This window comes from Coregonus clupeaformis, chromosome 25, assembly GCF_020615455.1.
Source record: "Coregonus clupeaformis isolate EN_2021a chromosome 25, ASM2061545v1, whole genome shotgun sequence".
NCBI classification, from domain to species: Eukaryota; Metazoa; Chordata; class Actinopteri; order Salmoniformes; family Salmonidae; genus Coregonus; species Coregonus clupeaformis.
The window spans coordinates 7,330,886-7,349,381 of NC_059216.1; the positions used below are offsets into that span (position 1 = coordinate 7,330,886).

The window sequence follows — 18,496 nt, forward strand, 5'->3', positions numbered from 1 at the left end:
GTCTCTCTTTCTAGTAAGTGGTGGGTCTTAGTATATGACGGATTATCCCAACTTTGCTTCAGTTACCTCTAAAGAGATGGAGGCAGGAGAGGAAGAAGGGGGAAACTTTTGTGCATACATTATTGAAGTAAAGGACGATATCTCCCATAGTGGTTATCTATGGCAAGCTGCTCTGGTGCTGCTGGAGAGGAAGGTTGAAGGATAGGTATGGGAATGGTCAAGATTTTAGATAGTACATATAGCTACACAAATATACTATTTATTGCAATGACAGGTACTCCATAATTAACAAAAATGTGCAAATGATTTTTTGAGCAATCATATGCGTCGATCCTAAATATGATTTTCAGATCTAGCTTTGGGATAATTACTCATGCCCACATTGCCCGGAGCTGCTCATACCTATGATTGGACAGTTACTCTACAATAAAAAAATATATTTTTTTATTGAGCAGTTAAATTTGTGTGTTAACCCCCGTGCCTCACCCCTCTTCCCTCTACTCTAGACTGGCAGGCCCAGGGCCGGGTGCGGTGCTGGCTGGGGGGGTGTTTGCTGTGTCCAGGCTCAGCTGGCAGTGGTCGGTGGTGGCCGAGGTCTTCTCCCTCAACAACCTCTTTGTTGGGCTCCTCTTCTCCCTGACTACCAGCTTCCACTGTGCTGACAGTGCCCCCCAGAGGAGGAAGGTAACCCAGCCCCCGACACACACTCCCTCCACAACTTCCACCCTCACACGGGACAGAACATGCATATCAGCCACATCTCCCAGACCAGATAGACTGGTCCATGGGGATATCACAACTGCGTGCCTCAGGAAACTATACTGTACAACCTATAGAAATATGGTGTTAATTTACAGATTTCATATTTCATCATTTGATTAGTATATTTTTTCAATGACAGAAACGCAGTCTATAATATGATGAATTAAGTCTCCTCTTGTTGTTGTCAGGTTGCCCATTGGGGGGCGCTGTGCTGTGGCCTGGGTCTGTGTAACCAGCACACTCTGGTGTTATATGTGGTGGTCATCATTCCCTGGGTCCTGCTTCAGCTCTACTCTCACAGAGTAAGTTTAACAACCCACCACTCTTCTCCATCTGAGTGGCCATAGAGACAAGGTAGAAGAACTAGCCTATCTGTAAGAATGCTGAATAGCTGTTATTGTGTGATTGTGTCAGGAGCTGTCTGTGTGTGGGCTGATGTCTCTGGGACTGTGTTTCCTGGGGGGTTTCCTGCCCTACGTCTACCTGCCTATCTCCTCCTACCTGAACACAGCTCGCTGGAGCTGGGGAGACCAGACTTCCCTCTCAGGCCTCCTTACTCACCTACTGAGGACTGAGTACGGCACCTTCAGCCTGGTACATACTTCTATACATTTAAAAGTACCAACGTACATAATCTATGAGCTTTACCACAAACTCTAGTGTGGGACGTATGGTTGTGATTGATGTGGTTGTTTCTTTCATATGTGACCCTAGGCCAAGATAGAAGGTACCGGGAACCTCAGCATGATGCTACAGTGAGTATGCCCATCTTTATTAGGATATTAATTCACTTTATTTTACAGATGAAGTCATTGCTATAGCATGAATTGTTCTGGTGTCTTGCTTTTAAATGTTGTACATTTGAAGGTCATTCATTGGATAATGTGATCTGTAGAAGTGACAGAGTGGGTTTTGTCATGGTTTTGGCTCTAGACAGACAGGTTTAAACATCACACAAAAACCCATCAGTTCTGTTCTGAAGGAGGGAGGCCATCCATCGCCAGTACTGGAGCCCGTCTCTCCCTCCTCACTCCCAAGCTTTTGTTCTTCCCGTTCCCCTCTCGCCCATCAAAGCAGAACTGAACCTGCTTAGAGGGCCAAATCTCTGTGTTCTGTTTCACCAGCAGTTTGAAATGATCACTCTGCTCTGGTGTTTAAGCGTGACAAGCTGTGATGACAGACACTGCAATATAGCTGGAGAGATTTGTTTTCCTCCAACAACCCCCCTTCCGTCATCCAACTTCTGTAATTTTCTATGGCTGACGACGGGTGGGGAGTATGCGTCTTAAGACCCCCCACCACCAGTCCCCCGCCTGGCCCTCGCCCCCTTCCATCACCCCCGCTGGTTGATGGACAAGCACACCTTCAAGACAAGGGAGAGAGGCAAGCATGTCACATCGGGGATGTAAACTCCGCTAGAGAAGCTGACACAGTCTCACACACGTATGCACACACACACACACACACACACACACACACACACACACACACACACACACACAGTTTCTCTCTCTCTCTCTCTCTCTCTCTCTCTCTCTACTTCTCTCCTCAATATAGAGACTCAATAAGCCGTCAAACAGAGATGGGTATTAAAGAAGATGCTCTGTGACTGACAGGCACTCTGACGGGGGTTGGTTAGAGGACACATTCATTGGTCTCTGTTAATCGGACGGAAGGGTGGGGACTGGGGGTGCATACAGTGAACAGAGTTGGTCTGTTTGATCGGGGAGGGGCACAGTTACTGGTGTATTCCAATCTGATGAAGGGGAAATGAGAGGACATTCAGTAATTGGTGTCCTTCAGTTTGATGGAGGTTAGAGGGATGCAGTCATCAGAGGTTTTTGGTGTGTGTGTGTGTGTGTCAGGGCTCAGCTGGACCACTGTATGGCTGACCTGTCCCTCCCTGTGCTGGTCCTGGCTGGACTGGGCCTGTTCCTCTTCTCCTGGGACAGGTAAGGAAACACCTGGCAGACCAACCTTGCCTCAGGGCAATTATTAGCATTTGGGATGTACATTTGAATCCCTCCATTTAGATATGTTACATTACATTACATTATGCATGGAATAGTCGTCGTACAATATCATATTAAGTTGGTAACCAGTTTATAATAGCAATAAGGCACCTCAGGGGTTTGTGGTAAATGGCCAATAAACCAGGGCTAAGGGCTATATTCAGGCACTCCGCGTTGAGTCGTGCCTAAGAACAGCCCTTAGCCGTGGTATATTGGCAATATACCACAACCCCTCTGGCCTTATTGCTTAATTAACACTCAGAAAGAAAACCCCTGCAAAGTGCACTGATCTCAACATGAGGCTAAAAGCTGTCGTGCTGTCAAGGCGCTGTACAATCAAAAGAAGAAAGGGAGATTTTGATGTGTGTGTGTTTTTTGTATGTCTACTAGTTGTAGTGATGTGTATGTGAATGTATGTATCTGTATGTTGCAGTGCTCTCTGATGCAGTAATTCATTACAGTAGTGGCTATGCTGGGGTCTGTTGGGTGCCGCTGATAAGGCAGAGCAGAGCCAGGGAAACCCATGAGCAGGGCTGTCCCCAGGGCACTGCCCACCCTCTGCCTCGTCCTGGCCACCTCCTGCCCACCTCTGCCTCGTCCTGGCCATCCCCTGCCCACCTCTGCCTCGTCCTGGCCACCTCCTGCCCACCCTCTGCCTCGTCCTGGCCACCTCCTGCCCACCTCTGCCTCGTCCTGGCCACCCCCTGCCCACCTCTGCCTCGTCCTGGCCACCTCCTGCCCACCTCTGCCTCATCCTGGCCACCCCCTGCCCACCTCTGCCTCGTCCTGGCTGCCCACCTCTGCCTCGTCCTGGTCACCCCCTGCCCACCTCTGCCTCGTCCTGGCCACCCCCTGCCCACCTCTGCCTCGTCCTGGCCACCCCCTGCCCACCTCTGCCTCATCCTGGCTGCCCACCTCTGCCTCGTCCTGGCCACCCCCTGCCCACCTCTGCCTCGTCCTGGCTGCCCACCTCTGCCTCGTCCTGGCCACCCCCTGCCTTCCCACCCTCTGCCTCCCCCTGCCTCCCTCTGCCCCCCCCTGCCTCCCACTGCCTATGCAATTTTTTCCAATTCTCATTTTCATTCACATAATTATTATGTTTTGATTACCACTAGGGGATAGTGTTTTTTCGTTATTTTATAAAACCTTTTACAACCATCCTCTGTGCTGTAATGGTGATGTGAGGCAGAGTTCTTGGCCCCGTCACACAGTGACTCACATGCTGTCATCCAGACCCAGCATTAGGAAAGCAATCATGCTGTGGGCTATAGAACGTGTTAGCTGTGATAGTGAGTCTGTCTACAGGCGGTGTGATGTTATCTCTCCTGTACCTTGATGAATTTGGGAGTGAATTGCACTGGATGTATTTTCATGTACTTGTTGGGAGGGTGAAAATAAATGTGATATTGAGAGAGTAATAAACTCAGCAAAAAAATAAACATCCTCTCACTGTCAACTGCGTTTATTTTCAGCAAACTTAACATGTGTACTCCTGAGTGGCGCAGTGGTCTAAGGCACTGCATCGCAGTGCTAACTGTGTCACTAGAGATCCTGGTTCGAATCCAGGCTCTGTCGCAGCCGGCCGCGACCGGGAGACTCATGGGCGGCGCACAATTGGCCCAGCGTCGTCCAGGGTAGGGGAGGGAATGGCCGGCCGGGATGTAGCTCAGTTGATAGAGCATGGCGTTTGCAACGCCAGGGTTGTGGGTTCGATTCCCACGGGGGGCCAGTATAAAAAAATATGTATTCACTAACTGTAAGTCGCTCTGGATAAGAGCGTCTGCTAAATGACTAAAATGTAAATGTAATGTAAATGTAAATATTTGTATGATAACAAGAAATGGAATAATGTGTCCCTGAACAAAGGGGGGGTCAAAATCAAAGGTAACAGTCAGTGTCTAGTGTGGCCACCAGCTGCATTAAGTATTGCAGTGCATCTCCTCCTCATGGACTGCACCAGATTTGCCAGTTCTTGCTGTGAGATGTTACCCCACTCTTCCACCAAGGCACCTGCAAGTTCCCGGACATTTCTGGGGGGAATGGCCCTAGCCCTCACCCTCCGATCCAACAAGTCCCGGACGTGCTCAATGGGATTGAGATCCGGGCTCTTCACTGGTCATGGCAGAACACTGACATTCCTGTCTTGCAGGAAATCACGCACAGAATGAGCAATATGGCTGGTGGCATTGTCATGCTGGAGGGTCATTTTAGGATGAGCCTGCAGGAAGGGTACCACATGAGGGAGGAGGATGTCTTCCCTGTAACACACAGCGTTGAGATTGCCTGCAATGACAACAAGCTCAGTCCCATGATGCTGTGACACACCTCCCCAGACCATGACGGACCCTCCACCTCCAAATCGATCCCGCTCCAGAGTACAGGCCTCGGTGTAACGCTCATTCGACGATAAATGCGAATCCGACCATCACCCCTGGTGAGATAAAACCGCGACTCGTCAGTGAAGAGCACATTTTGCCAGTCCTGTCTCGTCCAGCGACGGTGGGTTTGTGCCCATAGGCGACGTTGTTGCCGATGATGTCTGGTGAGGACCTGCCTTACAACAGGCCTACAAGCCCTCAGTCCAGCCTCTCTCAGCCTATTGCGGACAGTCTGAGCACTGATGGAGGGATTGTGCGTTCTTGGTGTAACTCGGGCAGTTGTTGTTGCCATCCTGTACCTGTCCCGCAGGTGTGATGTTCGGATGTACCAATCCTATGCAGGTGTTGTTACACGTGGTCTGCCACTGCAAGGACGATCAGCAGTCCGTCCTGTCTCCCTGTAGCGCTGTCTTAGGCTTCTCACAGTACGGACATTGCAATTTATTGCCCTGGCCACATCTGCAGTCCTCATGCCTCCTTGCAGCATGCCTAAGGCACGTTCACGCAGATGAGCAGGGACCCTGGGCATCTTTCTTTTGGTGTTTTTCAGAGTCAGTAGAAAGGCCTCTTTTAGTGTCCTAAGTTTTCATAACTGTGCCCTTAATTGCCTACCGTCTGTAAGCTGTTAGTGTCTTAACGACCGTTCCACAGGTGCATGTTCATTAATTGTTTATGGTTCATTGAACAAGCATGGGAAACAGCGTTTAAACCCTTTAAAATGAAGATCTGTGAAGTTATTTGGATTTTTACGAATTATCTTTGAAAGACAGGGTCCTGAAAAAGGGACGTTTCTTTTTTTGCTGAGTTTATATATGGTATTTCTGTGTATATGTCTGTGTAAGGCCAGTGCTCTCATGGCGATGCCTGTCCTTCCTCTCCAGGAGGCGCTGTGTTGTTCCCTGGCTGCTGACAGCCATGCTGCTACTCTACTCCCTGTTCTTCGCCTGGAGAGCCAACCTGGACATCAGCAGACCCCTACTGCTGGGAGTGGTGAGTGGTGAGCCATGAGGCTTGGTTAGGGCAGGCAGGGAAACAGGCAGGGAGGCTACAGGATGGGCCTGAGTTGGGATGCCACAGTCTCCTCTGCCCCAGGTAAAAGGCTGTGTCGTGTGTTTGGTCTCTCTGCAGGTGGAGCGGTTCTGGCTCCAGAGCGATGCTGTGGTGTGTGTGCTGGCTGGGTTGGGCCTGAGTTGGACACACACAGGCCTGGAGAGGAGGCTAGGCCATGGGGGTCTGTGGCAGGCCGGAGGCTGGCTCTTCACTGTAGGTCTCCTGGCACACATGGTGCACTCCAACCATCGGTAAGCATCATATCCAGTCAACTGACTTAGGCTTGATGGCACATCCTGTGTGTGGTGTTATAACACTGTAGTATTTTTACCACCAACTGATTTCAAGGTTTGCCGGACAAACTAGAAAATAAATGTTGTCTTGGAGATAGAGGGTCGCACACAAAATGTCTTGAGTATTTTACTCCCAAAACTCACTCCACACTAGTCTCACCTGAGCTAACCAAATAGTTCTCACTGTACTTCAAACTGGAGCCCTGCACTCCACATGCCAGGTATTTCATTATCCCGTCTCTCCTCCCCCCATGGTAGGGGCTAAAGAGAGGCACGGTTAGCACATAGATTTCACTGTGAATGCTGAGTGTGAGATGTTAACCATGAGAGGCAGCAGATTACACCAGCGTGGTGCTGCACTCTGCCAGGCAGGCTGAGGCCGCCATCACACAGCTGCTTTGATCAGGGGGAGAGCCTGGCATACGCTGTCAGACCCATCGCACCTGTCTACCCACGATTAGAGAGGCAGAGCATGGGCTAGGGCTGTGACAACTTACCACAGAGCAACTTGAAAGCATGCATACAGTACATGAACACACACACACACACAATCCTCAGAAGTGAAGACCTGCAAACACAACCTCACTCCTGTTTACACAAACACACACTTGTTATGTGTCAGTGTGGTTAGAGAAAATAGCTCCCGTTGACTTGTAAAGGTTTGTGTTGCATCCCTCCCAGGGAGTGTGATCAGAGCATTAACAGTGTTGTGGAGCGGTTCGGCAGGGAGCTTCTGGCCTCTGTTCCTCCAGACTCTATCATCCTTACCCGGGGAGACCTCCCAGGGAACTCACTACGCTACCTCCACTACTGCCAGGGGGTCCGGCCTGACGTACACCTCGTTGACCAGGAGGTTAGTGCTGAGCCTTATATTGGGCTTATTTAGGCCCAGGACAACATGACTAGCTTTATTATATTATAATTAGAGCTTTATTATAATAGCATTTTAAATGGAACTGAATCTGATACTAAAGACAGGCCATACATGTTAGACAATAGAGTTGCGATGATGATGATCTCAGTAAGGCTCCTATTGACTACTACTCTCTCCCCCTCCAGATGATGACGTACAGTTGGTACGTGGCCAAGCTGGGCCAGCATCACCCTAGGGTTAATTTCCCTGGCCGCTGGTGGGACCCGGTCCACACTGAGGAGAAGGACTCCTTCAGTCTGGAGCAGTTCCTCTCTCACAACACACAGTGAGTCTGTGAGTGAGTGAGTGAGTGAGTGAGTGAGTGAGTGAGTGAGTGAGTGAGTGAGTGAGTGAGAATACTGCAGAGATAAATACTGTGTCTATCTCTATGGAGAATGCATGGATGGAAAGAATGGACTAGTGAGAAATTGAGAAAATTAATCAAGAGGACTGAGAAAGTGTGAGGAATGGTATGGTTGAATGGGAGCACTGAGTGGTTGATACAGTGATCGGTGCATGGAGGAGATAAGCCCAAAGACATAACTTCAGCCATCTGTGGGAAAGAATGCAGAGAAATACTGAATACATAATGAGTATATATAATTTACTGTGTGACTACTGTATCCATCTGACTATAGTAGTCTGGGGATACAGAGAACAAATGGGTTGGACAGGAGTCCTTTAAATGCCAAACCCACCAGGGGGCAGTGTTTGCTTGGCCAACATGAACGTAACCAAAGAAGCAACACTGACCAGTGGGATCAACCCTTTAGGGGACAGCACTAGAGAGGAGAATGAAGCAGTAGGGATGGGAGATGGGAGAGAGCTGAATGGTGTGTGCACATGCTTGTGTGTGTTTGTTGGGTAAGAGGTGGAGGCATATGTGCTTCCCATGTATGCCTATTCAGTTCTATCAGCAGCCACCTGGGCGGAGAGTGAGTAGTGTTTGAGGGGAGATAGATAGCTGGGGGTAGGCCCTTTCAGGGGTTTCCAGCCCTGTGGTTCTGCTCTGCCCACTTCAGAAGCACGGTGCCTGCCTGGTTGTGTGTGTCTGCAGGGGGGCCGTACTGGCCTGCATCGGGCTGCCTGACGGGGACCCCAGCTGGGAGAGGAGCTTCTCTCGCTGGCCCCTAGGCGTGTGTGACTACCTGGTGCCTGCCCAGGAGCACTTCCACCCGGAGGAGTGGGCCCGCCGCACCCGCTACATCTACAACTGGACTGAGCCACACAACAGGTACACAGTACATTACACACATCCCAGAGGGCCCTCTGGAGGGGTGGGGGGGCCAGCTCAGCAGGAGAAGCCTACAGTCCATGGGGAGTCTAAGGGCTTCTGCTAGTCGCCATGGAAATGGTCATACTGTAGACCACATCAAACTCATTCCACGGAGGGCTGAGTGTCTGCAGGTTTTCGCTCCTCCCTTGTACTTGATTGATGAATTAATGTAACTGATTAGTAAGGAACTCCCCTCACCTGATTTTCTAGGTCTTAATTGAAAGGAAAAAACAAAAGAGGAATCTTCTGTTCAGTGATACTCTTTGGTGTTGACTATACCTTCTCTATGTGGTCTTTCACAATACTGGCTGAGAACCGACGTTCCTACGGCAAGGTTTCCTCTGTTCTCCCTGCTCTGATCCAGCAGCTCTTTCTGCGTTATACCAAAGCAAGACATTAGGCCTTCAGCTATTTGAAATGAGACTGAAGATTAAACATAATGAGTTTCTTATTGCGTTTTGTCAATAAGTGTGTCAAAAGTGGAATTAGTCAAAGCTCCATATTCTGTTGCTGTTGCCAGCAGCCCCTCATTCACTGCGATAATCATGGCTGAATACTGTGACATTATTTCCCTCGCCCTCACTACAAGCGTGTCCGTCGATGCCCGCAAGCCAAATATTAGCTCAGAACACTGCTAAAATAGGATTTTGAAGAAGAGGTCAAGTGTTTCTACGTAACAAAATGAAACAGGATATATGGTTCCTTCCATGGCTGATGTGTTGGTATTGTTGCTCTGCCGTCTGATGTTTTGACAGTACTATATACACTACCGTTCAAAAGTTTGGGGTCACTTAGAAATGTCATTGTTTTCCGAAAGAAAAGCAATATTTATTTTCCATTAAAATAACATCAAATTGATCAGAAATACGGTGTAGACATTGTTAATGTTGTAAATGGCTATTGTATGTCACCCATAGCTGGAAACGGCTGATTTTTAATGGAATATCTACATAGGCATACAGAAGCCCATTATCTGCAACCATCAGTCCTGTGTTCCAATGGCACGTTGTGTTTGCTAATCCAAGTTTATCATTTTAAAAGGCTAATTGATCATTAGAAAACGCTTTTGCAATTATGTTAGCACAGCTGAAAACTGTTGTGCTGATTAAAGAATCAATAAAACTGGCCTTCTTGAGACTAGTTGAGTATCTGGAACATCAGCAATTGTGGGTTTGATTACAGGCTCAAAATGGCCAGAAACAAATAGCTTTCTTCTGAAACTCGTCAGTCTATTCTTGTTCTGAGAAATGAAGGCTATTCCATGCGAGAAATTGCCAAGAAACTGAAGATCTCGTACAATGCTGTGTACTACTCCCTTCACAGAACAGTGCAAACTGGCTCTAACCAGAATAGAAAGAGGAGTGGGAGGCCCCGGTGCACAACTGAGCAAGAGGACAAATACATTAGAGTGTCTAGTTTGAGAAACAGACGCCTCACATGTCCTCAACTGGCAGCTTCATTAAATAGTACCCGCAAAACACCAGTCTCAACGTCAAGAGGTGACTCCGTGAAGCTGACCTTCTAGGCAGAGTTGCAAAGAAAAAGCCATATCTCAGAATGCCCATCTTAATCTTTAATTTTTATTGGCCAGTCTGAGATATGGCTTTTTCTTTGCAACTCTGCCTAGAAGGTCAGCATCCCGGAGTCGCCTCTTCACTGTTGACGTTGAGACTGGTGTTTTGCGGGTACTATTTAATGAAGCTGCCAGTTGAGGACCTGTGAGGCGTGAAAGTTATTTGTTTCTGGCCATTTTGAGCCTGTAATCGAATCCACAATTGCTGATGCTCCAGATACTCAATTAGTCTCAAGAAGGCCAGTTTTATTGCTTCTTTAATCAGCACAACCGTTTTCAGCTGTGCTAACATAATTGCAAAAGGGTTTTCTAATGACCAATTAGGCTTTTAAAATGATCAACTTGGATTAGAAAACACAACGTGCCATTGGAACACAGGACTGATGGTTGCTGATAATGGGCCTCTGTATGCCTATGTAGATATTCCATAAAAAATCAGCCGTTTCCAGCTACAATAGCCATTTACAACATTAACAATGTCTACACTGTATTTCTGATCAATTTGATGTTATTTTAATGGACAAACAAATTGCTTTTCTTTTCGAAAACAAGGACATTTCTAAGAGACCACAAACTTTTGAACGGTGTTGTATACTCACATTAGGTTTGTGAAAACCTAAACCTGCACACTTGGTTGAACAACATACACTGAACATAAATATAAACGCAACATGTAAAGTGTTGGTCCCATGTTTCATGAGCTGAAATAGAAGATCGCAGAACACCAAAAGCTTATTTCTCTCAAATTTTGTGCACAAATTTGTTTACATCCCTGTTAGTGAGCATTTCTCCTTTGCCAAGATAATTCATCCACCTGACAGGTGTGGCTTATCAAGAAGCTAATTAAACAGCATGATCATTACACAGGTGTACCTTGTGCTGGGGACAATAAAAGGCCACTCTAAAATGCACGCTTTGTCACACAACACAATGCCACAGATGTCTCAAGTTTTGAGGGAGCGTGCAATTGGCATGCTGACTGCAGGAATGTCCACCAGAGCTGTTTCTAGAGAATTTAATGTTAATTTCTCTACCATAAGCCACCTCCAACATCGTTTTAGAGAATTTGGCATTGCGTCCAACCGGCCTCACAAACGCAGACTACGTGTATGGCGTTGTGTGGGCGTGCGGTTTGCTGATGTCAGCGTTGTGAACAGAGTGCGCCATGTTGGCAGTGGGGTTATGGTATGGGTGGCATAAGCTACGGACAACGAACACAATTGCATTTTATCGATGGCAATTTGAATGCACAGAGATACCGTGACGAGATCCTGAGGCCCATTGTCGTGCCATTCATCCGCCGCCATCACCTCATGTTTCAGCATGATAGGCTAATGCATGGCCCCATGTCACAAGGATCTGTACACAATTCCTGGAAGCTGAAAAGGTCCCAGTTCTTCCATGGCCTGCATACTCACCAGACATGTCACCCATTGAGTATGTTTGGGATGCTCTGGATCGACGTGTACGACAGCATGTTCCAGTTCCCGTCAATATCCAGCAACTTCGCACAGCCATTGAAGAGGAGTCGGACAACATTCACAGGCCACAATCAACAGTCTGATCAACTCTATGCGAAGTAGACGTGTTGTGCTTCATGAGGCAAATGGTGGTCACACCAGATACTGACTGATTTTCTGATCCACGCCCCTACCTTTTTTTAAAGGTATCTGTGACCAACAGATGCATATCTGTATTCCCAGTCATGTGAAATCCATAGATTAGGGCCTAATTAATTTATTTCAATTGACTGATTTCCTTATATGAACTGTAAAAATCTTTTAAATTGTTGCATGTTGCGTTTATATTTTTGTTCAGTATATATTAACACCAATAATGATACATAATGAATATGATAGTGTGGGAGGAATGATGCATAAGAAAAGGCCCAGAGGTGTTGAGATAAAGAGCTGTTTTTGTGTCTGGTTCCAGTTTCCACCCAGGGTCCTGGGAGAGGGTGGCTAATGAGGAGATGTGGCAGGCCAGGTACAGTAAAGAGTTAACATTGAAGACACTGACTCTTTTTTTCTCTGTTACAGTCACTGTATACAGTGGGGAAAAAAAGTATTTAGTCAGCCACCAATTGTGCAAGTTCTCCCACTTAAAAAGATGAGAGAGGCCTGTAATTTTCATCATAGGTACACGTCAACTATGATAGACAAATTGAGGAAAAAAATCCAGAAAATCACATTGTAGGATTTTTAATGAATTTATTTGCAAATGATGGTGGAAAATAAGTATTTGGTCACCTACAAACAAGCAAGATTTCTGGCTCTCACAGACCTGTAACTTCTTCTTTAAGAGGCTCCTCTGTCCTCCACTTGTTACCTGTATTAATGGCACCTGTTTGAACTTGTTATCAGTATAAAAGACACCTGTCCACAACCTCAAACAGTCACACTCCAAACTCCACTATGGCCAAGACCAAAGAGCTGTCAAAGGACATCAGAAACAAAATTGTAGACCTGCACCAGGCTGGGAAGACTGAATCTGCAATAGGTAAGCAGCTTGGTTTGAAGAAATCAACTGTGGGAGAAATTATTAGGAAATGGAAGACATACAAGACCACTGATAATCTCCCCTCGATCTGGGGCTTCACGCAAGATCTCACCCTGTGGGGTCAAAATGATCACAAGAACGGTGAGCAAAAATCCCAGAACCACACGGGGGGACCTAGTGAATGACCTGCAGAGAGCTGGGACCAAAGTAACAAAGCCTACCATCAGTAACACACTACGCCACCAGGGACTCAAATCCTGCAGTGCAAGACGTGTCCCCCTGCTTAAGCCAGTACATGTCCAGGCCCGTCTGAAGTTTGCTAGAGTGCATTTGGATGATCCAGAAGAGGATTGGGAGAATGTCATATGTCATATGGTCAGATGAAACCAAAATATAACTTGTCGTGTTTGGAGGACAAAGAATGCTGAGTTGCATCCAAAGAACACCATACCTACTGTGAAGCATGGGGGGTGGAAACATCATGCTTTGGGGCAGTTTTTCTGCAAAGGGACCAGGACGACTGATCCGTGTAAAAGGAAAGAATGAATGGGGCCATGTATCGTGGTGATTTTGAGTGAAAACCTCCTTCCATCAGCAAGGACATTGAAGATGAAACGTGGCTGGGTCTTTCAGCATGACAATGATCCCAAACACACCGCCCGGGCAACGAAGGAGTGGCTTCGTAAGAAGCATTTCAAGGTCCTGGAGTGGCCTAGCCAGTCTCCAGATCTCAACCCCATAGAAAATCTTTGGAGGGAGTTGAAAGTCCGTGTTGCCCAGCGACAGCCCCAAAACATCACTGCTCTAGAGGAGATCTGCATGGAGGAATGGGCCAAAAATACCAGCAACAGTGTGTGAAAACCTTGTGAAGAGTTACAGAAAACGTTTGACCTGTGTCATTGCCAACAAAGGGTATATAACAAAGTATTGAGAAACTTTTGTTATTGACCAAATACTTATTTTCCACCATAATTTGCAAATAAATTCATTAAAAATCCTACAATGTGATTTTCTGGATTTATTTTCCTCATTTTGTCTGTTATAGTTGATGTGTACCTATGATGAAAATTACAGGCCTCTCTCATCTTTTTAAGTGGGAGAACTTGCACAATTGGTGGCTGACTAAATACTTTTTTCCCCACTGTATGTATAGTTTACAGATAGAGCCTCTATGACAGATCACCCTAGTCTGCTAGCTAAAACATCTACATAACCCACTCTGGTGTGGTAGAGCACCAGCTATTCTACATGAAATACTGTTATGTAGCTAGCATCTACATAAATCACTCTATTCTGCTAGTGCATCTCTGCGGATAGATCTCCACGGTTCATCCATCCATCCATCCATCCATCCATCCATCCAGCACTTAGCCTGTGATGTATCCTCTTTGTTTCAGGATGAAGACGGCTTTCTTTCTGTTTGACCTGGCTGAGAGGATCCAGGGAGAAGGGAAAGCACGCTTGTTTGAGCTCTCCTACACAGTGAGTCAGTCCTCCCATAGCAAACATATAGGAGTATGAGCATTAACCATAAGATTATGGTTGTTGTGTACAAGTTGTGTTCTTTGTGATTGGCAGCTGTATAAGGAGATTGTGGAGGCGCACACAGACTACCCTCCCAACTGGGATAAAAACCTGGCCCTGGCCAGCGAGAGGCTCCTGCGTTCAGGGAAACAGGGCCACAGCCCTGACAGCCTGCTGACCTGCAGCATCCAGCACTTCAGCCTGTACCTGGACAAGGAGCCCACAGACTCCCAGGCCCCCGCCATCCGCACCGCCGTCTCCCACCTGCTGCAGGAGAGGACCAGGCTCTGGCAGAGACCCACCCCGTGAGGTATGGGAGGGTCAGATGGCGCAGGCACACAGGGAGTGGGCTTCAACTGATACTGCAGGACACCATGGAGACTCTCTGAGGAGGAGAGGTCCTCTCAACTCATTGTAGAAAGGAGGTTCCAGTGTGGCAGCCAGGGGATGTTGACTGGCCCCCAGGCTACATCTGGTGCTCTAGCCTCAGGGATTGAACACACCCAGTACAGTGGAGAGTAGACTGGGCTCTTTGAAGGTGTTTGGATACCTGCATTCATCATGGGAAAATGTATGTATGATGACCTGGACCATTCTGTGATGAATAAGGGCATGAAAAACATCCCTTGTCAAAGACTTGGCTACAACATGGGACCTAATATGGAGGTGGTGCTGACGATGGGGCTCTTTGTGATGAGGTGGGGTTGTCCAGTCAAACAGGAATCTGGCTGCACCTCACACTGCGGGAATGTTTTCCACTGGGGACATTACATGACTTTTGCAGCCTGGACCGAACCAAATCAAGCTGTTCATGTCTCCCCCACACACACACTTTTATTTACTATTTCCCTTTCCCTCTCTCATTTTTCTGTCTCTCTGCATCTCTTTCTCACAGCTTTTAAAGTTGTGATTATGCAGCCGTGGCCTCCTGCTGATTTAGTTATCTTTTTCTCCCATTAGGTGTCAGGGCTGAGATTGAGGGAAACCCAATTTGGGTGCAGAAATGGGGGATTAGAGCAGGCTCTTAATCTGTGACAGACTTGTGCAGTGCCACGCTGTCGCTGTCCTGGGCTCTGGGCTCTTAGCATGACCCTGGCTCCTAATCGCCACCGCTGCCCACTGACTATCCATCCATCTGAGTTGGTCCTTTAAAATCTAATGGATTAAATTAGCTTTTTTTCTCTCTCTTTGACGACAGAGCTATAATCCCTCATGGATTTAAATGAAATATGAAATGTCACAATGCCAGGGACCCTTTTAGAGGTGTGTGTGTGTGTGTGTGTGTGTGTGTGTGTGTGTGTGTGTGTGTGTGTGTGTGTGTGTGTGTGTGTGTGTGTGTGTGTGTGTGTGTGTGTGTGTGTGTGTGTGTGTGTGTGTGTGTGTGTGTGTGTGTGTGTGTGTGTGTGTGTGTGTGCTCCTCCTGTGAAACACAGACGCGCAGAGAGGAAAAACACGCACACACACCGAGCAGTGGAGTGCTTTCATCTCCAGAGAGACATTCCGTCACGCAGACATCGAGTCACAACCACAGTCACGCAGACACTCAGAGACGTTGCACCCAGACATGCAAAGGTCCTCAGCAGCACGACCCAGGCTCCTGGACAGATGGACTCAGTCACTTGAGGCTGGTCTGAGAGACATGGTGATTCAGTACACTTGATAACATCTTTAACTACTTTCCTGTTCATTCCTTCTCCCCTCTGTTCTCGTGTAGACTTTCTACCTAGCTTACCGTACACATTCTCAGTCTGTGACCATGCTATTTTACTCTTTCGGGGGCTGGTGTGTTTGATATTTGGGCTTCACTGATTTCTATGAGACCTGGTCTACAGTCACTCTATTTTAACAGCCAGCCAAGCCTGTGTCCTGTCATCTGCTCTCATTGTACTTTTGATGGCATGGACAGAGAGCAGAGCACTAGAAGTGCTGCTCCGGTCCTCTTAGAAAACAAACCTGCCCTCTGCTAGGTCCACGGGGATAGCTGATGAGAATGGGCCTTGCACAGACGGTTCTTCTCTCTCAGAAAAAAATTGTTTTTCTGCTGTCCAAAGATCCACTTTACATTTTCTCAGAGCTTTACTTTGTTTCTACTGTGTTAGTTAATTTTTTCTATAAGACATTTTATTTCTGGTGTAAGTATATTTACTGATTTATACAAATATGACAAATTAGTATTAAAAGGAGATGCAAAAAAAATCAAAAAAATCTATGTGAATCTATAGTAGAATGTACAGGTGTTTGGATCTGCTATTATATATATTTGTTTTTTTCTCTCTTTGTCATTTTTCTGTATCATTAGCCTTTTCTCATCTGACGTCCTCAGTTCTGCTTTATTCTCCCTCTCCCTGTCTCCCTCTCCTGTCTCCCTCTCCCTGTCTCCCTCTCCTGTCTCCCTCTCTCTCTCTCTCCCATCCCTCTCTAACACCCCTCTGTCCCCCTGTCTCTTGCCCTCCCGCCCCCCTGTCTCTGAGAGTCAGATGCCCACCCCAAATCAGCAAGCTGCTGAAGGATTGTAGGCACCCATGGAATCGTCATGACCACGGATGCAGGCAGGGAGCCACGGCAACGCTGGAATGTGGGGCGTCTGAGGAGATAAGAGCTGTGAGCCCAGCCAGGGAGAGAGGGAGTGGGGAGGGATGCATGGAGAGGGGGAAAGAGAGAAGCAATCCTGTGAATGGGAGACAGAGACGATAGAGAAATAGAATAGCGACGGAGCAGTAGAGAGAGAGAGAGAAGAGGGGGGACATGAGGGGGGCACACTGCAGATGGGAAGCCAGCCTTATTCCTCTTTGCATTTCATTTACATCCCTGGCCGTATCGACCAATCGGATTGGGAGCAAAGCCCAGGGTTTAGGAGGGGAATAAAAAGACAAAATGCCTTTGCTGCTCTCATCCCTCCCTGATAATACCCCTTCTGTTTTTCTTTTCTCTTTTTCTCCCATCTATAAGTAGATACTGTCCGAAATGCCAGCGGAAAAGCGACACCTCCGCTCTCTGTGTATCTCAGATAGACCAAACGGGAGCAGTGGCTGAAAAAACAGCTTTAGCGGCTGGGCCTATCTCCTCTGCTCTCTGGCTGGATGGAGAAGGTTGGAGGGGGGTAGGGGGGCTGGTGTTTGGTAACAGAATGGATGGGGGGTGGGAGAGACATAATGTACTGAGCTGGTCACAGATTTTGCCGCATATTACACTGAAAAACGTCCCTGCAGATCAGTTTTCTAAACGGGGAAACCTGTTTCAAGGGTGTTTACTCTGCGCGACCCATTTCTGTGATCATGGCCAATGGCCGTGACTGAACTTGACATATTTTTATTTTTAGCACAGGATTGTTCTTGTTATTCATCCATACTTGCAGGTTTATCTAATGCAGCCGCTCTTGTCGGTTGGTTTTGCACCGTAGGTCTTATAGACAACAGTGTGGAGTGTCCCCATAGTCATGGCTCAGACTCCAAGGTGCCTTAGCACCAGCAGACTAGCTGGGATATCCAAGTTGTTTCCACCTTTTGTCATTAGCTGATTTTATACTATAAGCACAACACAACAAGCCAAGAGTCAAATAGGACACGTATGGGACAAAGCCTGTTCCTTTGTATTATATGTTATAGGTTATTTTCCTCTTGTGGGAATGACTCTGTTGCCATGTTGTTATGTGTGAATTGCCTTGCAGATTGAGTTTGCCATTGCCTTGATGAGTGTGTGTCTCAGTGTGTGACAGTCATTGTTTGAAACCCTGCAAGTACAGTGTGTTTGTGGGTGTACGGAGTGTCTGTTTGTACAGGTGCTAGCAGCTCTCTACATTGCCTTTATGTGCTTGTGTTGGTTTGTTTATCTCCTGTTTACGGAAAGTCTTAAATTTGTTTCTCCGCCTTTAAGTGTCCCTGCCTGTTTTTAAATGGATTAAGTCATTGTGTTGATGAGTACTTTGTCCATGTATTTTTGTAAGAATATTAGGTCTATTGTGTTGTCACAGGACCTTGTGTTGTTGCTGCTGCTGATATAGAGCTTATTGAAAGGGCTTGTTGTTGAACAGATGAGAATACTTCACAACAGGGACCTACAGCAAAGCATGTAGACACAGGGAGGGAGGCCCTGTTACCTGCTTTCACCAGAAGCCTGGGGAAGATAAAGTCACCTCAGGACCCCCATTACTACACCTCCACAGCATTTTCCTCCTCCACCTCCTCCTCCACCTCCTCATCGTCTCTTTAATAAAGAC

At 47.2% G+C, this 18,496-nt stretch overlaps 1 protein-coding gene across 2 annotated transcripts in view; it reads left to right on the forward strand.

The window, feature by feature from the left end:
* Nucleotides 1-15,604, forward strand: part of LOC121539305 (transmembrane protein 260) — a 30,814-nt gene extending 15,210 nt beyond the window's left edge. For both annotated transcript variants that reach the window (XM_041847691.2, XM_041847692.2), the window contains exons 5-17: nt 507-684; nt 951-1,064; nt 1,177-1,356; nt 1,477-1,517; nt 2,628-2,714; nt 6,034-6,142; nt 6,281-6,453; nt 7,177-7,348; nt 7,555-7,694; nt 8,466-8,642; nt 12,190-12,243; nt 14,154-14,238; nt 14,335-15,604. In XM_041847691.2, coding sequence (XP_041703625.2) covers nt 507-684; nt 951-1,064; nt 1,177-1,356; nt 1,477-1,517; nt 2,628-2,714; nt 6,034-6,142; nt 6,281-6,453; nt 7,177-7,348; nt 7,555-7,694; nt 8,466-8,642; nt 12,190-12,243; nt 14,154-14,238; nt 14,335-14,589 — 1,765 coding nt within the window. In that variant the 3' untranslated portion in view covers nt 14,590-15,604. The remainder of the gene's footprint in view (nt 1-506; nt 685-950; nt 1,065-1,176; nt 1,357-1,476; nt 1,518-2,627; nt 2,715-6,033; nt 6,143-6,280; nt 6,454-7,176; nt 7,349-7,554; nt 7,695-8,465; nt 8,643-12,189; nt 12,244-14,153; nt 14,239-14,334) is intronic.
* Nucleotides 15,605-18,496: the final 2,892 nt, after the last annotated feature.